At 42.6% G+C, this 25,244-nt stretch overlaps 2 protein-coding genes and 1 non-coding gene across 3 annotated transcripts; 2 read left to right on the top strand and 1 right to left on the bottom strand.

Moving 5' to 3' along the window:
• The first annotated feature begins 5,996 nt into the window (after positions 1 to 5,996).
• Positions 5,997 to 13,301, top strand: atp1b1b (ATPase Na+/K+ transporting subunit beta 1b). The gene is made up of 6 exons (XM_020102301.2): positions 5,997 to 6,229; positions 8,837 to 8,965; positions 10,365 to 10,520; positions 10,766 to 10,950; positions 11,217 to 11,300; positions 11,768 to 13,301. The coding sequence occupies exons 1-6, from the start codon at positions 6,139 to 6,141 to the stop codon at positions 12,026 to 12,028; spliced, it is 906 nt and encodes a 301-aa protein (XP_019957860.1). The 5' UTR covers positions 5,997 to 6,138; the 3' UTR covers positions 12,029 to 13,301.
• Positions 13,302 to 15,188: 1,887 nt separating this feature from the next.
• Positions 15,189 to 15,261, bottom strand: trnar-ucg (transfer RNA arginine (anticodon UCG)). Its single transcript has one exon. It is a non-coding gene; the product is annotated as a tRNA-Arg (tRNA).
• Positions 15,262 to 19,359: 4,098 nt separating this feature from the next.
• Positions 19,360 to 24,810, top strand: LOC109639004 (cyclic nucleotide-gated channel cone photoreceptor subunit alpha-like). The gene is made up of 8 exons (XM_020102241.2): positions 19,360 to 20,331; positions 20,901 to 20,954; positions 21,073 to 21,162; positions 21,742 to 21,798; positions 21,977 to 22,087; positions 22,451 to 22,552; positions 22,639 to 22,745; positions 22,830 to 24,810. The coding sequence occupies exons 2-8, from the start codon at positions 20,905 to 20,907 to the stop codon at positions 24,185 to 24,187; spliced, it is 1,875 nt and encodes a 624-aa protein (XP_019957800.2). The 5' UTR covers positions 19,360 to 20,331; positions 20,901 to 20,904; the 3' UTR covers positions 24,188 to 24,810.
• The last annotated feature ends 434 nt before the right edge of the window (positions 24,811 to 25,244 follow it).

Raw genomic sequence — 25,244 nt, 5'->3', positions numbered from 1 at the left:
CACCAAAATGACATTGCACCGGTATCCTGCAACAAAGTGTACTATGGCATTCCTTTCAGTGTTTCACCTATAAACAGCTGCAGAGTACAGGCTGCTACCAGAGTGCACAACCTGGTCAAGGTCAGAAGCACAGATACAGGCGGAAATGACTGTCTGAGAGCCTGAAACATGATCCAGTAGTATTCTGTCCATACTTGAATTGTCTCTGGCTGCATTTGTACAAAAAGGAATAGAAGATGAAAAGATGAAGCGCAAGTCATCAGTCACAGGGACCAATAGTTCTGGCCCTCTTCAACCCCTGGATATTCATGTGAATGCATGACAAGTAGCTCAACACAACCGGCTGACAAAATAATTCAGCCTAGCAACTATTCAAGGATAGTCCCATTCCACAGGAAAACCATGCACCTGGAAACCCCCATAATGTTGAAAATCTTCTCAGCTCAACAGTGTTTAATTGCAATCTAAGGTCCTTAAATTGAGCTTGGCCAGATGGAATTTGTTTGCCCCTATTTTGAGTAAAATGTTATTGTCCTTGTTCCCCATATTTTGAGTTGTGAGAGGAAAGTTAAAAATGTTTTGGGTCAAATTTCTTAGCTTTGATGACTGTTAATCTCATGTCTGTGCACCAAGCACAGAAAGCTGATGCCAAGACTTGTTCTAGCTGAGCATAAGCTGCTTTCAGACATGCACTTAACTCCGCGGTTTCTCTGTATCTTCTCTGGAGGAGGTACATGTGTGAACGCAAATATCTGAGTGAGACTCTGCGCAGTTTCTGCAGACTGTATCTGCCTGAACTCTTAGTATGTGCAAATGTCCAGGAGAGGTTGATGTGTGAACCCCCCCTGGATTTACCGCGAGCGAGACACCAGTGTCTGTGTGTTGTAAAGAAAATCACATTAACTCTGCAGCGGAGTTAAAACTATTAATCTGCTGCTTTAATAATACATTTTTTTCATAAAACATGATTATAGTACAAAATGAATGCTTACTATCCCTGGCATTTATAAAAAGTTCACATTAAACTTCTAATAATCATGAGTTGAGCAAATGAAAGTCAACAGGGTCAGTGCTACACTACAAAGTTATAATCCTCAGTTCTGTTTTAATTAATGTGTAATTAACCTCTTTGACCCTGAAAAGACCCAGCAGTGGGTCAGTTTCTATAACCTTGAGTTAAGTGGACAAATCCACTTATTTTACATAATAAAAGAGTCGACTTTCATTGCCAGTTTCAGAGGCAGAATTGTATTATAAAGGTCAGACTGACATGTGAATGGATGTTTAAGGAGCATCCACTCTCCGGTTTCATCAGTGTGACACACCCCTGCCAATAATGAACACTACTGAAGGCCTGAGTATTGGGGAAAATGTTGGTGAGAGTTGATGAGATACAGAAACCTGCGCGGGCATTAAACAGGAAGACTCACTTTCACCTTGAGTCCACCCTCCCCCACATAACCTTACACCATACACATGTTTGCTTTGTACACACACCAACAAGAGGCATCAGTTGTCTGGGTGTGGTCGCTGTTAGACTCCTGGCTGTATCATTAGGAAAAATGGCAGGCTTTATCTTAGCGGCTGCTCCAGAAACCCTGCCTCTGTGATTCCAGCCTGATGGTTACCTTCAGCATATAAACACAGGAAATGAGCATTGTAGTCGTGCAAATTAGGACCACTTTTAGTTCAGGACAAATACGCAGAACCAGCATGGTTCTCAGCGATTAGAAGAGTTTGTCTTGTCCACTATGGCTACAGTGGATAGGAAGTTAAAAAAGCCACAGAAAATAAATAAAAATATGTATAGCTTGTAATAAAGTAGTCTACTTTGTATCGAGGGCAACATTTGTATGTTTTTTTTCCCACCCTTAAGTATCCTCTCAAGTGAACTGTGGTTAGCAGATAAGCCTCAAGATATTCTAGGCTATAATTTTCTTATTGTCAATAAATCCCATGAAAACACCAAAACTATCCTGTTTGTCAATGTCTCAGCGGATCTCAGTTAAAAGGCTGAAAGGCTCCATAAAGAGGTGGTGATAAATCTCTGAGAGTTCTTCGAAAACAAGCCCCTTACAAAAGGAACGCAAAACAATATGGATGATGGTGAAATTGATTCTTTTTAAAAAACTATTTACGCAGTATTCCCAGTGAACTTTTAATGGCTTTGCCAATCAAACTGAGCCACCTCCAAAACTAATGTGTTAACTCCACGTGTCTCATTCTGATCTTTAAATGACCTCTACAACAGACTTGTGTCAGGGGAAGAATGCTGACAGGCGAGGTGTAACCAGGACATTTTGTAATAGTATGCCCTGATGTGGTGCTTTCTCTTTTTTTTTTTTTGTCCATCCCCAAATACTATTCTACAGAGTGCCTGAACTTATCTGCAGGGATGGATCAGACTGCAAAGAGATACTTTATACTTTACATCAATATAGGACGGGGTTGACCGGCTCTGTTTTAATATACCGTATTTATTGTAATAGTTTTTGGGACAAAAATGAAGGTTTATGGTACAGAGGACTAAAATATTGCAGTTGGGGGATACACACACAACATGTTTTAGCAGGATGCATCCATTGTGGTTAATGGCCACACTCAGGAAAAGCCTGCTGTGGTGGAGAGGGACAGGATCCATTTAAGTTTTGCCGAAGCGGGGTCCCTCCTTTGGGCGGATGGGATGTTTTAGTTCACTTCCTTTATGTATAACTGGGTTAACAGTTGTGTAGGGTTGACATATGGAAAAATGGGCCTTGGGATGCAGATAAGAATTTCCTTCACGCTGGTTTAAAGAGCTGGACAACATGAATGAATTGACTTGTCTTGTCCTTGAAGTGATATTTAAAGGTCAAAACCCCTGTAATCCCGATAGATCACACCTACACACGCATGTTTACATTCAAACAAATATACGCAGTGTGAGAAACACGGGTGGCAGCACATTGCTGAGCGATTTCACACATGCATGCATGAACACACACATTACACACAGCCAGACAAGAATGTGAAGTTGAAGGATCTACATGCGTCTGTGTGACCAGCGTGTGTGTGTGTAAGCATGGTTGAGGGGCAGGTCTGTTAGGCCAAAGTCATTTCTTGTGAATAGAATTTTACTCTATTATCAGTGTTAATTTAAACGAGGCATGTGCACCATTCAGGAGCTACAGTCATTTAGTGCTGGGTAATTTATTTCCAGCTTAAACAGAAAATTGGGTCATCATGTGGCACCTGGCACTGGCAGCAGAAATGCCCTTGGAGCCGGCTTCAGAGAGGGGTTATAGGCTGTAGCTAGAAGGATAAATATACAGGTTTCTATGTGTATACTTGGCAACGCTGTGTAACTAGAGCTTTTTATCCCTGTGTTGTGTGTGTGGAGGGGGGGGGGTGTCCACTGCACACAACAACACAGAACACCCACCAAGTTAAACTGGGAACAGATCTGTGTGTGAGCCACACAGGCCTGTAGCTCAGATGTGTTAGTGGATGGGATGAAACTATTGCCATAATGACTGTTTTAGAGGAACTGACTTCATTCAGAATTGCACACTGTAATCTGGTATTCAGCATGTGACTTGTCATAACTGTCGGCACACAGTGATTCAACCTGAACAGTCATGCTGAATAACAAGCCTTTAGCTTTTGCTCTTTCAAACAAAAAAAAACACTGCAGCTTTGTTTTTCTCAATAAATGGTCAGTCTCACAAACAAGTGGGCCAATCTGTGTGCATATGTGATTTTGGCTGTGGTTAAATTAGATATTAGCCTCATTAGAAAAGGTTTTTCTGGTTTATTGTCTCTCTGTGGTCTTAGACACTTATGAGATGGATGCTTGTCCTGGAATATCTCAGGCAGGCATGACTGTACTGAACTGCTCTCAGTATTCATGACAAGTGGCTGCTGGATCACTGGAATAGTGGGCGCTGATGGGGTATGAGGAGGTGTATGAGGAGTAGGAGTGTGAAAGATCTTTATCAAGATTTGCTGTGCGAGAGCTGCTGAGCATTGTCGTAAGGACCCAATGAATGTGCAACGTGAACTTCTGACTCACACAACGGATCAATTCCACTGCTCCCATGTAGTCCAGATTACACAATAAGTGCCACTACACCACAACGTCAACCAAGAACTTGTCCTTACTCGGCTCATGTGGATTTCATCTTGTAGTATACCAATGTTTGGTATTTTGAGGTGGGGGTGTACGTACAGATCTCATGATACACAAAGATTCATTGCACTTTGTGGTCTTCTCTTGTTTGTACATCCATTATCTGCAGCGCTTATCATTTGAGGGTCACAGGGAGCTGGAGCCAATCCCGGTTGACGTTGGACGAGAGGTGGGGTACACCCTGGGCAGGTCGCCAGTGTATGGCAGGGCCAACAAATAGAGACAAGTATTCACACTCACATTCACACCTTCAGTCAGACTTTGTGCTGAGGCGCAGGAGGTAGAGGTCAGCGGTTCGATGCCAATGTGTCCTCGGGCAAGAAACTGAACCCAAAAGTGCCCCTGACTGCAGTGATGTCACAAAGTGCTGCACATAGATGCACTGTCTGAACGTGTGAATGGAAAACACTGTACGGTGAAGGTCGTGGATGATCCCAGTCTCCCCCTTTCTGCGACAGTGTGCTATTGTGGATGAGTAAATAGCAAAAAAGTGCTATAGTAAAGTAACATATATATATATATATTGACCATTTACCACGAAACACAAGATGTATAACAAATGAGGCCCAGAAGCTTATGTTCATCGCACTTCGTGGTTTCCTCTGGTTTTTCTTTCACAATAATCTACAACTTTTGTGCATGTATGTGTGACGATACACGTACATGCTTTATATAGCTTAACACCGAGTAAAAATGAATATGACAGCCATGTAATAAATCCTGCTTCGTGTTCACTTTGTGCTGAAACTGTTTTTGGAGAGTTGCTGATTCGTCATTTCGTGCTGCAGTTAGTCGTGCCGCTCGTGTCGTACAGGAGGGTGCTTTTGTCATTTCGTCCACCGAGGGCAGATTAACATTACAGATACACCTCTGCCACGCTCACACCACGTCCTCACAGGGTGGAACCAGCACCTCTTTAGAAGCAGTTTCAGAAAAATGAACCTTCAGGAAGGAGGATTTATGAATTCACTGTCAGCTGTGAGTGTATGATTGATTGATTGATTGAATTTTATTTATGGATAAGCAGACAACAAGACGAAAAGAAATCTATAGGCTAACGTGTAAAAACACGTCCATTCATGGACCTAAGATGTGAGTTTAAAGGGATAGTTGAGGTCAATGGTGACCACTTCTTCAAATGTGAAAAAACAACAGAAAAGAACATACAATGCCTCCATACTGCTCCTCTGCTGTCATCCAAGTGCCTGACATTCATATTCAACTCAAATCGGTGTCATTTACACCACATGGTCCACACGTGAACGCAGCTCCAGAGGAGGATATCAGAGGACATTAAGGCTGAAAACATGGTGCCAATTACACTACTTTAAATCGAATTTGAGTGCCGGGGCTTAGGGACACTTGGATGACATCAGCATAGAGGCATTATTTTACATCTGAAGAATCAGTCTCCATTTACTTCAGTTGATTTGAATTTGGCTGCAACCCTGATTACCACAGAAACTCCAAAAGTGTTTTGTGGACTCAAACACTTCACCCACCCCTCCATCTGCAGAGTGGTGAGCAGATAATAAGTGATGAGAAGATAACCTATTAACAAAATCATCTTAAACTCCTAATGGCTTTTGAATCCTAGAAGAATTGTTATTGTGACAAATGATGGTGTCCTGATTGTGACTTACTTCCACACAGCTCCGGTATCTGCAGAGCTCAGCCGGGACATGCAGGAGCCTCCGCGGGCCGCCTGTCTGTCATCGTGACGTCGGAGCTACGCACGGCCACCGCGCTCCGCCAATTAGCCCGCCGCAGTTCCTCCCTCCTCCCCGGTCACTTATCGGGCGTTTCGGGCGGAGTCGAGGGAGGAGGGACTGTTTATATGCGGGGAGCCTTCCACAGGACCGAGCTGGGTGCCTCTGCTTGCGGGGACTTCGGGCTTGAGAACATTGGAGGGAGTCCGCCGAGGCTGAACGACGACTCACGGGGGAAATTAAAAACCAACAATTAACAAGATGCCTTCGAATAAAGAGGGTGGCGGCTGGAAGAGCTTCGTGTGGGACTCGGAGAAACGGGAGCTGCTCGGTCGCACCGGCGGGAGTTGGTGTGAGTATTTTGCGTGTTCGCGGTTGTTCGTGAGAAACGGTGAAAGCGGGGACCGGTGCTCGCTCCCGCCACCTGTCGCGCGCGTGCGTGCCTGCCTGCCGGTCCGCCTCGTGCTCCCCACCACCTGTTCGATTTGACTTTGCTGCATTCAGGAGCGAACCCTGTGTTTGTGTCCTGGTGACAAACAAACCCGTTCATTCCTGCGCCCGACACGTGTTCCCCTGTAAAGAATCAGCTGTGGTTCAATTAAAAAAAATCTAAATAAAGGTGATCAAATGTGTCTTTTGCTAGTTCCGAATGATCAGTCATTCTACTTCGACGCTGCAAAAAGCCTCTGAATGATTGGATCTCACTTTGCCTGCTTGTTGTTGGGGAAACTTGTCTCTAGCGTTTTATTTAACATTTTTGGAAGTGGGCAGTGGAAAGGGTTAAAAATGCATCATAGTCCAAGGTGAGCCAAGGTGATCGGGACCGCTCGGAAATGGAGAAGGGGTTGACTATCGATCCGTGTCGGGTTCCTCCTGTGATCGGATGTCGCTGTGATCTTAACGAACAATAGTGCTGATTAACTTGTGCACGACCTTTCTTCTCCTGTTTCCCGAGCAGAGGCGCACGGTGCGCCCCGGTGTCCTTGTCCCGCCTCCCCCCCAATGTCAAACACGCTCCCCGGCTGCTGAGGAGACACTAACACCTGGGTAACATGTTGTTTCAGTGACGCGATGTCTGCTGGGTCAGTGCATGAGCTGAGTGAGCCTGAGGATGGTGATGGAGGGGGGGTTGGATCATGTTTGTCCTTCTGAGGTCATCTGAAAAATGCTGATGCATTTGGAAGGTGTGTCATGCGCAGTGCTGTGCTGAATGGTCTGAGGAAAGGAGATGTGGGACCCCAACACATGAGATTGAACCAAAACATATTGCATGTGTTTTTAGTCATTTATGTAGTTTTTTTTTACATGCATGAGTGGAATGTACCTCGTCCTCCTCATGCTGCAGCTCAATTGAGGTGCTGTAGATCTGAATGTCAGGTATATTTCACGATTCTAGGCTTGATGATAGTACAGTTTTCACACGTGCATCTATGTACAGCATACCTCTGACCTTCTAGTTAGGGGACGACCCGCTCTACCTCCTGTGCCGCAGCTGACCCCTTAGAGTACGTCCTTGCATCTAACAAGTAATGTGTTGTGCGTTGCGTGTTTCAGGCAGCAGTGACCTTTTGACTTTGCTTCCTGCTGCAGCACTTGCCAAAGCAATATATGGCTGGATGGTTGACTTTCAACATTGCTCTATGTATTCCATCGCAGCGCAGATAATAGATTTTTAATGCTCCGTTGAACCATCTTCCTGCTCAAAATTGATTACAAAGCGGAGACGACAGTGCCTTTGGTTATTACTGTCTAGCATGCACAAGCTTTACAGCTGAATTCCTGTAAATGTGTTAAAACAATGGCTGCTGTGTTGGGACACTTTTATTATGAATGCTGCCTTTGTACTTTCTTACATTGATAGTGGACACATGAGCTCTACATAGACTGACAATCCTTGGAGCTGGAGAAGCTGCTCAAACATGTAGATGGCTGATTAAAGCTGGTGTAGATTTAAGAGCATGAGGATTGCATGCAAAAGTACTGAGTTAATATTCTGTGAATGCTCCCATGGCAGCATCTATAATCCGCATTGTGCATTTTTTTCTGTATTTGTTTCTGCACAACAATTCAGGTCCTGTCAAATTGAGCGGGGAATGTGAATGCTGCTGCAAATACAAATGAGGCTGTTCTTGTTTAACTTTGGATTTATGTTTGGGTTGGTCTCTTCTCACACTCCTTGACGTTCTTTTGACCCCCAGTCTTTGCATCTCGCTGCAGAGCGGCAGCCCATGTTGCTGCCATCAGTAGACTTCATGCGGGGATTTCTCTGTGGTTTGTAGCATAAACTAACCACAGCTCCAGCTCAGTGGCCAAAATCTTCAACTGAATTACATGTGGTCTATAATTTAAAGGTCTTATGAGACCATAAAAACTTCTGCCACTCTGGGCCACTCTTCTCTTTTTAACAGTCACTCTGCTATGCAGCTGTGATGGCAAATTACATTTCACCTTTACTGGCCCCTAGGTCATTCAGGGTGCAGTGCTCTTATGGGTCCTTAGAAGTACACAGCAGAACGAGCCTCTTTTTCACATCTGGTTTCCCAGATAACATCATTCCACTACGTCAAGCTGCTTGATCCCGCTGCAGATGTCTTCACCGAGCGGACGGGCTCAAGCAGCTGCAGACCTGGACCCAGGGTGAGACAGAGGCAGCCACGAGATACCGTTATCTTCTGTCCTCTTCTTAGAAGTGGCGAGTTTGAAGCTCACGGCAACTTACACGCTTTTGTTTGATAGGTGTGTTTGAAAAAATGTTGAACATATCCAGGGTGGGCCATCCATATTTTAATGCACACCAATGGGCTCAGAGGCTCCATGGTGGCAGGTGTGTATTACTAGATATTGATCTCAATCATAGGTCGCACCTACATGAATATGCCCTCATGGTCCAGTTGTGATCTAAAGTGTGAAATGAAACCAGCTGTATCAATACACTGATTCTTTTTTCCCCCCCCCACAGTTAAAATCTTTGCGTTCTACGTTATCTTCTATGGCTGCCTGGCTGGAATCTTCATTGGCACCATCCAGGCCTTGCTGCTCACCCTGAGCGATTACAAGCCAACCTGGCAGGACAGAGTTGCACCCCCAGGTAAGAAGTGGTGTCCATTTCCTGTCTGTCATGATGTTGACATGCAAACCTGCTTATACTTAAAATACAGGTGTAATATATACTGGTCAAGGGACTGTGTTATTATGTCTTATAGTGAGTTCCAAAACAAGAGGCGGGATGAGATATTTGTCCCTGGATACAAATATAAATTACATTTAATATTAAAAAATATATGCACAGACAGTGATCAGAGATCTAGATTACATGCTACAGTGTCACTGCTTCTTAAATAGGAGTTATCAAGGTTTCTGCAACTACATTTATAAACGTGGTTCTCCAAATCAGATTAATAACTGCCTTCGACTCACTCTGGTCTTAGGTGATATGGCTGTATATTGTTTTGGAAACATTCATACATCTGCACATAGTAGTCCCAGTGCAGCCTCCCCTGTGTATACCTTGCAGACTGGTTTCCATGGTAGTGAGGGGCAGCTGGGTGTTACAGAGCACGTGTACAAAACAGAGTGAAGACCGGAGGCAATGAGCTTCTGTCTGTCTGCAGGTCTGCCTCACACTGCTAAATGAAATCAGTAAAGATTTGATAGGTGTTTTTCATGAGGTTGCAACATGTCAGCAGTTAAAATTAGCTCCCCGACATGTTTTCTTACTGGACTTAAGGACCAGTCAGTCATTTTAATAAGCACTCATTCGCTTCCTTACCCAGAGTCACATGAGATCTATCAGTTTCATCTGCCTTCAGTCACACTGCTCCGGACCGTTTTCAGGCTATTCAGCCTGTCTTCACATAAAGACTAGAAGCAGGAGGAAACACTATCTGTGAGCTGAGACCTGACATTAATATTCATCACATCATCTGCAGAAGTGGGCAAAAAAAAAACAGGCGTTTCTTAGATAGTTGGTGTTTCATCCGACTCTGTGAAAATGTGACATTTTTCAGGTTTTCTATAAACGCCGGCTGTCAGCCAGATGTCTGTGTATGAAAATATTTCAACCTTCATTCTTACTGTTTCCACTCATCTCGCCGTCACTTTAATAACCTTATAACTATAATCCTTTTTAATTAGATGAATCCTCCCCTGACACCCTGTGTCTGCCAAGCAGTTTTTTTCAGTGTTTTTACTAGAGTTGATTGTCGGGCCAATTTCTTTTGGAGAGGAGGAAACCTCTGTGGATAATTCAGCTTCAGTTCAAAACAACAATCATGAACACTGAAGGAAACATGATCTAAAAATGTTACAGAGTTGTTAAACACACAATCTCCTGTAAATCTTTAAAATGATGGTATAAGACAAAATATAGATGGAATGCACTATGTTGATGTGTGATGGACAACTTAAGCTGTAGTACTATCAGTACTCGCAGTATTTTATAAATATATATATATTAATAACAAGAGATGGATGTGTTGTCCCTGCAGGCCTTTCGCACACCCCACGGTCAGACAAATCTGAAGTCGCCTTCAACGTCAATGAACTGGAGACATATCTGCCTTACACCAAAGCCTTGAAGGAATTCCTGACAAAGTATGATGATGACAAACAGAAGGACCAGATGAAATACGAGGACTGTGGAGGTATGTTGTATTTGTGCATGTGCAGAATCATAAATTTCAAGCGACCCGTTTTATGGCTCTTCATAAATATAGAATATATATATAAAATCTAGAAGCCTGTGCATTGGTTAATTCTCTTCACAACATACATTCTCAAGGCACTTTACATGTAAAGATTGAGACCTTATAATATGATAATACGCACAGTCGAGTGAAGTCAGGTAGGAGTACTGTCCTTCTTTAACCCCCTCCCCTCCCACCCCCAGATGAGCCTGCAGACTACAAGAACAGGGGCGACTTGGAGAGCGATGTGGGCATCAGGAAGGCCTGTCGTTTCTCCAGGAGTCTGCTGGGACCCTGCTCCGGGATCGAGGACCGCGAATTCGGTTTCAAGGATGGCAAGCCCTGCCTGATCGTAAAGCTTAACAGGATCGTCAACTTCAGCCCAAGGGTAATTTTTAAATAACTATTCGCAAACTGAGTCATGTTTAGAGATGAAAAAACTCCAAACGGTTGAGATTATAAACTAAAGTAAATGACACAAAGCTCCTCAGGCTCCTCAGCCTCACACGTGTCATGTTTTTACTGAACCACAAACAGATCACATGTCAACACCAGGTAGAAATGGTCTCTGCTTGAAAAAGAAAGAAGTCTTTGTGGATTTCTTCTTAAATTCCTTGAATCCAGTTCACCTCCTAACTTGTCTTCTGTGTTCAGCCTCCAACCTCGAATGACAGCATCCCTGAAGAGGCTCAGCCCAAGGTGCAGCCCAATTTGATTCCTATCTACTGCACCAACAAGGTACGCAGTTATTAACTTGTCTGTTTTTTTCCAGTGTGTATGGCGTTTATTTAGTCTCAAAAATTGGGCACATAAAATCCATGTAAGATGAATGCGGGCTGAACCTTTGCCCTCTATTCACTTCCAATCTGTGCGAGCGAGGAGGCAAATAAAACATTTGTTTCCGGAGATGAGTCACTTTGCAAAGTGGTTTCGAGTGGCGTTAAACTTTGATGATCTTTGTCCATCGATATTCGCATATGTGTTACCTAACTTTGCACTTGTTGTAGCCCCGTGCTCATGGGACCACAGTTGTGTGTGTGGGGTTTATGAGACTAAAATGTTGTGTCGGCCTACCTTGTGTGTGTGTTTTTCTTTTTTTTTTTTCTAAATGAATTCCACACACTAATGCTGTCTCCGATGTTTGAAACATGTGCTCTTGCTCTGAAGCGTTGTCACTCCATGTATTCGTCTCTTCATGTTTCCAGAAAGAGGAGGATGCTGGGAAAATCGGAGAGATCAAGTACTATGGCATCGGCGGTGGCTTCCCCATGCAGTATTACCCATACTACGGCAAGCTGTTGCACCCTCACTACTTGCAGCCACTGGTGGCGCTGCAGTTCACCAACCTGACCTTGAACACCGAAGTGCGCATCGAGTGCAAAGTGTTCGGTGAAAACATTGACTACAGCGAGAAGGACCGTTACCAGGGACGCTTTGATATCAAGATCCAGATTAACAGTTTATGACTGCCATCAGAACCATAGCACTTCGTCTGACCGCCACTGCCCCCACCTGTTCCGCCCCTTTGTCCTTAGCTAAATACCGATCTAATATGGGAGATAAGTGAGGAGGGGGGGGAGGGTTGTAGCGGCTATGGCAATCACACTAGTCTTGAAATTAATAAATGAAAGGAAAAAACTGATAGAGGACAGATGTGTATCCGTCTTGCTTTCATCACTAGCTTCTACTGTCACTAGCATTTAGAATGTAATTTAGAGGAAGAGTAGCGATTAGGCCTAATAAAAGTATTTATTCTGCTGTAAATGAGACTTTTCCACAAGCCATGGGACATTATTCATCGATGAGTGTAAAGTGTAATTCCATTTCTGATGTGTAGCGAGCTGTGTTCGTCCCCTCTGCGTATCGCTGCCATCCGTGGCTTTAGTAGATGTTTCTGGAGCGTGCAGTCGTCAAACTCTGGTCCTTCCACCCCACGTCGTTCTAGTAGTTATAAGCGTGCACGTGTGTGTGTATTTCCGACATGAACACACACTCCCACTTACTTAATGATTAAAATGGTTTGACATGGTACACTCTTCTGATCTGTGTAAGGAAAAAAAAGCTGCACTCCAGGGAATTTCTTTTCCTCTTTTTATTTGTTGTACACTTGATCAAGGGAGACTCTTTATACTTTGCCTTTTTTCTTTTTGTGCTTTGTTAAATCACCTCTAAGTGTGTGAAGGGGATTTTTAAGTCTTGGTTTCATGCCTTTAACTCTTGATTTTTGCCTTGAATGTAGAGTTGTGTTTCCAGCCTTTAGCCTGCTGTCAGGGCAGTGGTGCTAAACCCGTTTTTTGGTTGTTTGTTTTCGTTGCTGGATTCATCACAGCGTTTTGCTGTACATACCCAAATGTCATGCCAACACAGGGGAAGAATTTTATATTTATGCAGTTGTACATTTTGTTTCTTTGCAGAATGTTGTAATGTATAAATGCAATACCAAAGTGACACATTGGAGAGAGTCTTTATGGGAAGCAATGCAGTACCTGTTTTTAGGATCTCATCATGTTAAGTGCTAAAAGTCAATGTCTCATCTTTCTGCCATGAATGTAGTACAGGCATTTTAATTCCACACTGACCTGATCTTCATGCATTTAAAAAAACAACAGAGTTCTTGCAGAGCTCAAGGCTTTAGAAGATGTCGGCTTTAATGTTCATGGGATCTGTTCATCCACAACTGTTCATCCACCTCTGTAATTCAATCAGAGATAGAAACAAATAAAATCCTAATGGACCTTTTCTCGTGTTTTCTCTTTTTTCTTTGTCACAAATGAAATTCTGCAAATGTTTTATCAGGAGGACTCCTAGCCCTCTCTGCTCTTTCTAATCAGCTCACCGTGTGTTTTTTTTTAAATCATCCAATCATCATATTGTTTGTGAATTATGACTTTTAACAGAAATGTGTCACTAAGATGGTTTTGGATGTTGATGACTGGTTATATCAAATGAATAATGCACTCAGCTGGTTTGGTCAATGAGTAATAACAGACATGATTACATGAGTCACACTACATGGTGTTTTTTTCTCTATAAGCTGTCCCACATGTTGGAAGGACACAAAGAGACTCATTGGGCCTTGTCTTAACTTTCTTTCTTCTCTCTAACACCGTCCCGTTTGAGGTTAGAGGTGAATACATGAGCGGTTGTTGGCTCAGGCCGAGGAGCAGAGTGACCGGACGATTCCTGTTACTGTTCAATCATTCAGCTTTCAGTGCACAGGCAGGACGTAGATGCCGGATCGGTTGCAGACACGGCGCTCTGTAATTACAGGAGGCCGACGTTGTGCAGTAGCTAACAGAGCGGTGTTGTTTCAGGCTCCACCACAGAGCAGGTATAAAGTCACCAAGAGCCAGAGGGACCAGCAGAGCCGACCAATCAGAAGCTGTTTAATAACTCAGGGCTCTTTCTCTTACCTCTACTCAGGGGCTTGTGTGTTTGGTCCCAATTTTTAACCCTTTCTGGAGCTTTTCATCTCACATTTTGCAGCCCACAAATGCAAGATAAATAGATTATTGTTAAGACACAAACAGGCATTTGTTTTAGCATTTCCAGAAACAAGATGAATACCTGCTGTTACTGTCAAGGCTCGGTAGAGGCCATTATGATGACATTTGTTATTGTCAGTTAATCTAAATAAATTTGTATATTTCAGCATTCTGTAGTTTGATGTGAACAACAAAAGTCACATCCTGCCTTTTATATTCTTTCTTAAACCAGGCAAATGTGTTGTTAAGGAGATTTTAAAAAGAGAAATTTAAGCATTAAAACAGTATAACAAAAAAAAATTTGACACAAATAACAGAAGCAAACGACTTCATATTTTACAAAACATTATAGATGAAACATCTATAATGTCCGGGATCTTCTGTCTGTACTCAACACAAAGCCCCTTGTCGTTTTAGATTGTGACACATACACTGAGGAACCCCAACATAATGAGCAGCATGTGTTGTGACACATTCCTCCCATGCCTCCCTTCTGTCAGACTGGATCAGACAGAATGGCCCTTTGTCGTTTTTTTGCATCAATGATCATAGTGTGTCTCTCCTTAGATCAGAGTCTTTAGCTACTCACTACCCTGCGAGCCTTGTTTGTGTGGAGATGCTCCAAACTAGTTCAATGGACATTATTATTTGGCCCTTGTAAAGATCATTCACCTAGTGGGCAACCTGATATAGCATATGACCTATTTTTTTCTTGCTGGCAGGAACTGAATGGGCAAAATGTGGAGCTGATGATGCCAAAGTCATAGTTCCATGCTCTCAAGAATCACCAGCTGCCAGCATTTGCAAAGCAGCTGCATAAAATACATATAACACAGCCCCTCTCCTTAAAACATGATGCATCACCAACGTTTTTTAACTGTTGGGCCGCAGAACTATTGTGAACTTTGCATTCAATTTGTTCTGGCCTGCACTTAAAACTTTTATGATGCATGATTATCAAGAGTATTTCTATCTTGTACTATTAATAAGTGCTGATGTTCTATTTTGCAAAATGTGGCATTGAAAGCTCACTTGCTATCTGCAGATTGTCATGTGCTGGTCACAAAATGACCTTTGTGTTTTTAGCAGCACAGCTTAAATGACTGTCTCCGCAAAATCAGCGACACTTAAATAAAGTTTTCAACCACGAAGGGACTCGAACCCTCAATCTTCTGATTCGAAGTCAGACGCCTTATCCATTAGGCCACGTGGTCATGTTAAAGGACCAGTTCACTCAAAAAGTAAAATTCATTTCTCACTAAGTGGGTGGTAGACAGTGTTGCGGCCAAATCCAATAATTCTTAACTGCTGAATTTGTCCTGGCACCACTCTAACAATGTGAACAGGAAAATGTGCTCAATACTCAGTCTCAACAAATATTTTAGTGTTTCCACTATTCATGTTGTTCAATCTCCAAACTCAGCTTTCTTGAATGGTTTGCTTGGCAGTACTGGTCTAATGAAAAATAAAATACTGCCCTGCAAATAACAGTAAATTACTTTTCGCACATTTGTGTCATCTGCACATCTCAATCTCCTTATACTTATATATTAACGGGTTTTCTACTTGCTCGTGCAATCATCCTGTCCACTGCATTTTGATGTGTTACATTTATATACAAACCACTATTACCACCACTACCGTTTCTATACCATTCTATTGTGTACCTCATTCTGACCTGCCTGCTGCTGTAACAATTGAATTTCCCTCATGTGTGGATCAATAAAGTTTTATCTTATCTTATTTTATCTATATAGAGCTTGTCTAGTCTTGAAGACCACTCAAAGTGCTTCACAGTTCAGTTTTCCCATTAACCCACACATTTATGAAGTGCGTCTATGTGCAGCACTCTCTATTATACCTCCCTCACACACTGCTGGAACTGCTGTCAGGGGCAATTTAGGGAAATTCAGTACAATTAGGCAGATGGAAGGGGGAAGACTGGGTTGTGGACGAGCCGCTTTAACTACCCACCGCAGGGGAGTGAAAGGCAGAGGCCCAGACGAGCCCTGCCCCCCCACCAGATACCTGACATGTAGGGAGACGGGAACATGAGCACACGAGAAAAGGCCAGGGGTCATCTCACGACAGAGAGGAGGGCGTGAGATGAACACATTAGAGTTTTGACATGAGGTAGACGTTATAATCAGCATTTGTGTTTGTTTATTTCTGTGTAGGTGGACAATGTTCTCGGGCAGGAGTTGGATAGTGGAGTTTAAGGAGATAAGATAGAGAAAGTGATGGAGGTCTTGTTTTCTGTTGAATCAGATCAGATCATCATAAATAACCACTGTGCATTTAGGGAAAAACACACAAAAGAACCTTACAAGCACATTATTACTTTTCAACAGTCACTTCAAACTTATCCCCTACGTGCATGGGTTAGTAAAACATGTGTCCTGCTTGGTAGCATGGATTTATAACCTTAATGCGAGGGCCCTCAGGCCTGCTGGGCCCCTGGGTGTTCACCCAACACTTCCTCCCCACATGTTTACCATACACCAACAAGCAAGCACCATGGCAACAAGCCAGGGTCACCAATAATGTAAGTGAGCGGAAGTCAGCACACGTTGCAAAGGCAGGAGGTGGGAGGTCCATGAAGATCGAAATGTTTTCATCATTTCCATTCTCAGTTAAACTCATCCGCATGCACCGCACTGTAAGGACGAGTCTGATGTCAGCAGGGCCGCACTCGCACTCCCAACCCCGATCTCATTCACACACTGTCAAGCATCACAAGGTCATCTTCGCTGATTACACTTCATCATGTGACATGCTGTGTGGTTGGCAGGCAGGAGGGGACTGTCCCTCTGATAGCTCTGTTCCAGTCTCGCTCAGATATCATGAACATGATTAGCAAGACTGTGGGAATGCACACTGCTGAATTACTCACACACACACAATGACAAAATCTAGTTTATTGAGACTCAAAGCTGTTCTCTGAGACGTACACCCACCAAACATTTTATTAGAAACGTCACCCTCCATCATTCCTGCAGATTCATGCTGCCTTTCTCCTTTTCTATCACCACACAAAGCATCTGCTGGATTCACGACTGTGGGAGACACTGAATTTCACTGAACTCACAGTCATGTTCATGAAGCCAATTTGAGACTCTTGCAGTTGCCAGTAGAAGATGGACAACCATGGCCTTAAGGGAAGAAAATGGGCAGCAACAATATGAACATAGAATGTGACAATCAAACCATGATTGATTCGTAAACTTTTAAAGAAAACTTTATAGTCTGTAGCTTTATCTCTGCATTCTACAGTGTTTTTGTTATCATGACAAATAGGACATTTGGTCACATGTTGTATTGTCAGGCATTTCCTATTTTTATTATCATTATTATGTTTGGATGATGTATGGTGTATAGGTGTTTTACCACTACCTATATTTGTATTACTTCTGCGCACAAGAGGGCAGCAGTCCTTGAGAAATCAAAGGACAGGCGAATGTCACTCAGCTGACAACAGCAGCAGACACAAGAAGAGACAGAAGGACGCTGGGATGATTAGTTTAGAATATCTAAAGTTAATGTATCATGAAACTGTAAATTTGGAGTTTCAGAATTGTGGTCAGGGGTGTTTCAAGGGATTTGGGGGGCCCATAAAAGGTTAAGTGGAGTTGTTGCAGCATCCTGTCCATCGCCAATCATAGAATTTAACGAGGTTGTTGATGTGGACAAGCGTAATCAGCCGTTATTGGGGGACCCCCTCTCAGCTTGGGGCCCCAGGGCATTGTTTGCTTTGTCTACTTTGTTAGAACGCCCCTGACTGTGGGTGAAATTCCTCACCAAGTATGTGGCTGAAAGCCAGACATCAGGCAGCTTTGTCTCATGAGTTAGAGAAGGCCCTCCACTAAACAGAGCGTCTCTGGTTCGACTCCTCCATGCCGAAGTGTCCATGGGCAAGATACTGAACACCATGCTGGCCCTGATGCACCATTGCTTTGTCCTCTGTGAGGCTGGACCGTCTCATTCATGGAGGTGAATAAGAGCAGAGATGGAAGATGCCAGATGATGACGGAGGCACCACGACGCCGGACTCCCTCGGGAGGGCACCCGGAGCTGGCACTCAGGCTGAAACCAGTTTAATTGATGAATCAGACCGGCTGTGGCTGTCAGCAGGTTGTTAACACATCAGCAGCACTGGGAGTTGGTTTCAACAGTGATGATGAATATGTGCTGAGACCGAGCCACTCCCAGTAACCTGTTTTAATGTGGACCTGCCTGATTCCAGATTTATAGACTTTTACTTGTTACTTTTTATTCATGAAGCTTTTACAAATACTACCTGCAATATTTGAAAGATTATTTTCATTGGCTGAATAATCACACCTTTTATCTCCCGGTTGTTTTCGGAGACGTAGTAGGTTGTCTGTTCTCGTAGTCAGTGTTTTGTGATTGCCTTTAGGGGCCACATGCCAGGTAGGTGGTCCATCCGTCAGGGATATGGATATGTGAAAGTCTGTGGAGGACGGAGCAGTGTCCCCAGGCACTAAGCCTCATGTCCTCACAAATTTCAATGTCCAACTCTTTTTCCTTTATCTGTCACACACTTATTCATAATCAGTGTCTTCTACACTCTTAGCTAAATGTCTAATATATCCCACAATTCACAAGTTATTTACACGTGCTGTCAAATATGAGTCCCATGTTTCCTGAGCAATGCACCCTGGAGGCTCTCGAGACAACAAGCTGAATTCAGAGCAGCTCAGCAATTATAAATGCACATGGGGCCAACGATTATCTATGGGTCATTGACAATGTCTTGAAGTGAGTGTCGCAGGCAGCTCAAACGCACCAGAGATGGAGCCAGGCTGCAGGCAGAGCAGTAACAGCAGCATTCATCACATACTGTACATGACAAATATATAGAGTTCATCCCCTCTTTTTACAGAAGAACTAGAGACTAAATCCTAAATGACATGTAGAGTCAAATTAAATCATAAATATCTGTGGTGTAGCATGAGCTCTGCTCCTGATTCACAGGACTCAGACATGTTCAGTTGTCCAACTCTCCCAGCAGATTTAATAAAGATGTTCAAGCTAAGAAGAGGGAGTTAAGCTGCTCTTTGAATAGAGTAAGTTTAAGTGGTCTGTAACAGGTGTAAAAATACTTTGAATACAAAAGAATTACTTCAAGAACGATAAAAAAGCCACTGTCATTTCATGACTGTAACATACTAGACAGACATGACTTATTGAATTTGTATAATATACAGGATCTTGCATGGACTTGCTCTCAATCATTTTAATTGTTAATTGTCTATAGCAGCTCATCTTCAGGATGACAGGGATGATCTGAGGACAAGAGTTATTGATTTGTTTCTCTCACAGACGTCTCTCTGCACCGACACACACCCCAACGCGTGCTCATCAGTGTGAGCTGTGATCCATCACTTCTCCTCCGTCCGCTCGACAAGAGGCATCAACAGATTACAGCTAATCTCATGCACGGCAGCTAATCTGACTCTGCTGTGTGGCTGCAGTCCAGCCCAAGTGGTAATGATACACACACACATTCATCCATGTAGATATATTTATCTATATATAAATACATATATCCCAAAACTTTATATCTGTCTACCGTAGTTCTTATTTTGTGTAATGCAAATTAAATGATATATCTTGTCTTTTAATCACTAAACATGAAAAAGAAGTCTGTGTTCACCTTCATATTCAAACTGATACAACTGCTTTAATGATGTTGTTCCAGTTTAATATTGTGGTGTACATAGGAACAAAATCGTGGGTGTGTAATGTTCCAGCACTGATAAATATACGTCTTTCATCTCGTCCCTGGTTGGTAAACAGGACAGATTGGAGTAAGAGTCTTTATTTATATTCCTTCCAGTCTGAGTAAATCCTCTTAGAGTGTGTGCAGCTAAAGTGAGACATCAGACTCCACCTGCAGCTCTCAGAAAGGAGCAGGACAAAGGTGCAGATCCTCCTCCTCCTCTTCCCCCCCTCCCCCTCCGCCTCCCTTTATCACCTGCTGGGAGGTGGTGCCGTGTGGATGAACAGGGGCAGCTGCTCCACGGCAGAGGATGAGTTTCTCTCTAGAAAAGCAGGAGTGGATGTGTCTGCTGTGTCTTCCGTTAGAGGATATAACACAATAGCTGCTTCACAGTGGGATCTGTACGTTTGAACATGAGTCCTCAGCTCTGCGGACAGACTCCTGTTTGATTGGACGGAGGAAGAAGTGACCAGGAGCAGCATGAGACAGATTCAGAGCTCACCTTGACTTCTCCTGTCTCGTCTTTATCACTCACATTCAGGTAAACTACACCCTCAGGGCAGAGAGTGATTGTTTGTTAATGTTGCAGTGGGACTGAAAGAACAGAAGTTCTCTGAAGTTGAGCTTTTCAAAGTCCCACACGGCTGAAAATCTAATTTTAGCAGATGTAATCTGTGAGAGGAGGATTTGAGTTAACAGTGCTAAAGAAGAAACATGGTGAGCTAATGAGACTAAACACAAACCTGGACTGACAGTAGGTCTTCGCTTTGCCTATGAATGCATAACTACTCCATGTTCTGTGTGTATATGTGTGTGATCTCCTTTATTAATGAGGCCTGGCCAAGACAATAGCTCTGACATGTATGGATGTATACAGTAGAATACATGTAGATGTATACATGTAGGAAAAAGCTAAAAAACACAATACACTATAGAAACAATCAGATTATATGAATTTCCCTTTATGATCTCTATGTTTATACAAAGATTGAGAGATGAAGTCGATTTTGTGTCTGTGTGTATGTCTCACACTTAAAGGCCGAAGCCCTGACATGCACAGGGCTTCTCCAAGTCTGTCCCAGGTTTAACTGTCCTTCTCCGTGTCTCCAGGCTGATGGACACCCATGATCAGACATCTTTGGTGGGAACAGGGCTGCTGTCAAGGTGAGTCACACTAATGTAGTCCTACAACAAAGTAAATCCATGTTGCAGGATTTACAGGTGTTGTGTCCCACCCAGCATGTGCATCTGCCTGTAATGTCCCGTTCATCTCTTTCCCAAGGCTGTCCCGCATGAGGCACTTAGGGAGGAGCAGTGTCACCCCCACAGAGTCCAGCCAGAGGACAGAGGGTGACATGAGGGGCAGGAGCAGGTGAGCAGTGCATCTGCAACCACGTCCAGCCAATGGGGGACCACAGTGTTGGAAAACACTCTTATTATAGACGCTCTGGAAGCTTTGATACACAATTAAATATTTTAAATGCAAACATTTATAATTTAAAAAAGCCTGAAGATGTCACCAAGACAGTGGAGAGGTGTATAGTTTGTGTCACAGCATCTTGACAGCAGACCTGACACTGATCACCATGTGTTTATGGCTAAAAGAAGTTCCTTGTTACTAAAACCAATAAAACCAATGCCAGGTATAATTTCATCCGTTACTCTACATTAAGCATTTTGTAAAAGGTAATATGCGCTAATGCTAGAAGTTTGATATTTTCTCAGAAGTTGGATCAAAATCTTGAAATGTCAAATTTACTCTTCACATTTTTTCCTCGATTTGCAATATTAGAAAACAAATTATCTTCTGTAGTTCGACTTAATTAAACTTTATTAACGAAATGCCTCATTCTTATCTTTATTCTCTAACACACATTGTATATTTGTGTCTGTCCAGAATGTAGATTTTCTTTATGTGTTTACATTCTTCTTTCACTTATTCCTCTTGCAGTGATGGCCGCTGGCCTCTGGCTGCACACAACATGAACAACTGCAACAACAAGGATGGGTAAGGTATAGTGTGTGGATCCTAGTTGTTAAACTGGCCTCACAAGGTTAAGTCAGCACCAGGACTGCTGCTTGTTTTAACAGTGTCACAGCGCCCCCCTCAGGCTTTCTAACACTTCTTTGTGGCAGTAAGATAAAAAATATTAACCCAGCCTGCCTCTGTTTATGGATATTCACAGCAAAAAAGATGACAAGAAAGATGATAAGAAAGATGATAAGAAAGATGACAAGAAAGATGATAAGAAAGATGCTAAGAAGGACGACAAGAAGGATGATAAAAAGGAAGAGCCGTAAGTACTTCTTAATTATTTTCATGGCTGCAACTTAAATTACTTATTGTTGTTCTCAATTTTATGGCCATTCCCTCAAGATTTGACCCGACAGATATAAAAAGCTTCATTTGTTACCATACATGGTAAATGGGCTGTATTTACCACCCTAACCCTAACCCACACTTTTCCATTGAGAAGCATGCAGAATTTAATCAAATTGCCAAACTTCTCCACCCGCTCTAACCGCTGAGCCCCAGTTGCCCAGAGAATGATGCACCTTGCTAAATTGTGATTTGTGAATATGGGCTATAGAAATAAGAGATTGAAATGTTTTAATACAGATGTACCTTGCTGAGCATAAACATACTTTTTCTCACTCAGAAAGGAGGTGTGGATCATGGACCCTGCGACAGATATGTATTACTATTGGCTTAATATGATCTCCATCCCAGTGTTCTACAACCTGATGCTCCTGGTGGCCAGGTCTGACCTCATTGCATTTTGTTTTTTTCCTCTTTATTTTACTGTTGTTCTAGAGGTCCTTGTCTTATCTTTTTATTTCCTTGCAGGGCTTGTTTTAATGAACTACAGTCTGCTAACACAACACTCTGGATGGTTTTGGACTACACTTCAGACTTCCTATACTTCGCTGACACGTTTGTGAGAGCCAGAACAGGTTAGTGAGGGGACGTTTGCGGATTGTGTGACTTTTGTGATTTTCAGGAAACTTAATGCTGATCATATGCTCATGTGTCGACAGGTTTTCTGGAGCAAGGACTGCTTGTAAGGGATGAAAAGGTCCTGAAAGAGAACTACATGAAGACACGCCAGTTTAGATTAGATATCATATCAATAATTCCGACTGATATTGTTTTCTTCAAAATTGGAATCAACAACCCAGAGTGGAGGTTCAACCGTCTCTTTAGGTTATCCCGACTCTTTGAGTTCTTCGATCGGACTGAAACGCGAACCAACTTCCCCAACATATTCCGTATTGCTAATCTTGTTCTTTACATCATCATCATTATCCACTGGAATGCTTGCCTCTACTTTGCCTTCTCCAAGGTGCTTGGGTTTGGCTCAGACACCTGGGTGTATCCATCCATGAAGAATCCAGAGTATGCACGTCTGGCCAGACAGTACGTCTACTGCTTTTACTGGTCCACTCTTACTTTGACCACTATAGGTGAGACACCGCCCCCAGTCCGAGATGTGGAATACTTTTTCGTGGTAGTTGACTTCCTCACAGGGGTTCTGATCTTTGCCACTATTGTAGGAAATGTTGGTGCTATGATTTCTAACATGAATGCAGCACGTGTAGAGTTCCAGGCTAAGATTGACTCTATCAAGCAGTACATGCACTTTCGCAAGGTCACAAAAGACATGGAAGTGAGGGTGGTGAAGTGGTTTGACTACCTGTGGACAGAGGACAAAACTTGTGATGAAAAGCAAGTGCTGAAGAATCTTCCAGACAAACTAAAGGCAGAAATAGCCATCAACGTACATCTGGAGACCCTACAAAAAGTGCGCATCTTTCAGGACTGTGAAGCAGGTTTGCTTGTTGAGTTAGTCCTCAAGCTTCAGCCTCAAGTTTTCAGTCCTGGTGACTACATCTGTAAGAAGGGGGACATTGGTAGGGAAATGTATATCATTAAAGAAGGACAACTGGCTGTAGTAGCAGATGATGGGGTTACCCAGTTTGTTGTTCTCAGTGATGGGGCATACTTTGGTGAAATCAGCATCTTAGGGATCAAGGGCAGCAAGGCAGGAAACCGAAGAACCGCCAACATTCGCAGCGTGGGCTACTCTGATTTGTTTGCCCTGTCCAAGGACGATCTGATGGAGGCGCTCACTGAGTATCCTGATGCTAAAAATGCCCTAGAGGATAAGGGAAGGGCCATCCTGATGAAAGATAATCTCATAGATGAGTCACTGGTCACAGCCTCTGATGCCAAAGACTTGGAGGACAAAGTCAACCAGATTGAATCCACTATGGATGTCATGACACTCAAATTTCGAAAGCTGTCAGACCAGTATGAATCTTCCCAGCGTAAACTCAAACAGCGGCTCAGTAATATTTCAAACCAGGTCCGAACCCTCAGAATAGACGATGAGTAGAGCTTGCCAGACATTTTCTTCCAGGGTCATCCAATGAAGGACAACTTGGACACACCAAATGGCAGCAGTGGGACAGTCTGTCTCCATTCATTAGTCCTATATATGTAAAATAATAAAGCTCCCTTAAAGGGGAACCATACTCACAAACACATAGGCCTATCCACTGGGCCGTATCTGAAGGCTTTTTGAACTGAGTATCAAAAAACTATTGGTATTGAACTTTTTTTTTTTATTGAATTAATTTTTGTACATAAAAAGTAGAATAATAGTAACAAAAGGTATCTAATAAGGTATTGTTTTGATCTCAGAATTGAAATTTGTTATTTGATTGGCCATGCCAATAAATGTTCAATGAAAAGAATAATTTAAATATCTATTCATATGAGTTTATAAAGCAATCTGTTATATTATCAGTACTTTCAGCACCACTTTGCCTAGATCTTCCGTAAAATGCAGTTCTCCTTCACGCAAGTTTGACATTCAAATACTGTATGAATTTGAAACACAAAAAATGTATTATCCATTCAATTTGTCATTTTGTAAAAGTTTTAAAAGTGACACTTTAAGCATAAGATAGGTCTGTTTTTCAAGACCAGTTTGAAATAAATATGTTTTAAATCCCATCTTTTCCAGTGTGATTAGTCACTGACATAATATGTACATTGATTTGAGCATGTGACGAAGCAAGGCTTTAATTTCAGGTTGGGTAAAAAGTTATCTACTTCAGAAACAACAGTACCAGAGAAGGTCAATTTAGGATTTAACTGTAATATTAACATAGTCCAAATAATTAAAATCAAATTCTACAGTGTGTGGTTGATAACATTGTCCATTTACCTTTAGACTTGAGGTCAAAATGTTGCATCATTAAACTTTTTTTTTGGAAGATTCAAAATTCAGTGTGAGAACTCTCCACTTCTTTTATTTTACACTAACAATGTTCAGTTACTTTTCAGCAATAGTGTGGTTTTATTTATTTATTATTAAGAGGGTAAGACACCAGTTTCTAGTCAAAGCTACATTGATGACTATTAAGAGCCGAACATGACGAGATACA

The sequence above is a fragment of the Paralichthys olivaceus genome, chromosome 24 (genome assembly GCF_024713975.1).
Source record: "Paralichthys olivaceus isolate ysfri-2021 chromosome 24, ASM2471397v2, whole genome shotgun sequence".
In the NCBI taxonomy this organism is placed as follows: domain Eukaryota; kingdom Metazoa; phylum Chordata; class Actinopteri; order Pleuronectiformes; family Paralichthyidae; genus Paralichthys; species Paralichthys olivaceus.
This window is presented reverse-complemented; position numbering and strand designations above follow the sequence as displayed.

What these genes read in the sequence shown, in the direction of transcription:
- LOC109639004 (XM_020102241.2), top strand. Translation starts at nt 20,905, where the DNA reads ATGGACACCCATGATCAGACATCTTTGGTGGGAACAGGGCTGCTGTCA. An exon ending in GACATGAGGGGCAGGAGCAG is followed by an intron (nt 21,163 to 21,741) that starts GTGAGCAGTGCA and finishes TTCCTCTTGCAG; the next exon opens with TGATGGCCGCTGGCCTCTGG. An exon ending in GATGATAAAAAGGAAGAGCC is followed by an intron (nt 22,088 to 22,450) that starts GTAAGTACTTCT and finishes TTTCTCACTCAG; the next exon opens with AAAGGAGGTGTGGATCATGG.
- atp1b1b (XM_020102301.2), top strand. Translation starts at nt 6,139, where the DNA reads ATGCCTTCGAATAAAGAGGGTGGCGGCTGGAAGAGCTTCGTGTGGGAC. An exon ending in TCGTCAACTTCAGCCCAAGG is followed by an intron (nt 10,951 to 11,216) that starts GTAATTTTTAAA and finishes TTCTGTGTTCAG; the next exon opens with CCTCCAACCTCGAATGACAG. An exon ending in CTATCTACTGCACCAACAAG is followed by an intron (nt 11,301 to 11,767) that starts GTACGCAGTTAT and finishes TCATGTTTCCAG; the next exon opens with AAAGAGGAGGATGCTGGGAA.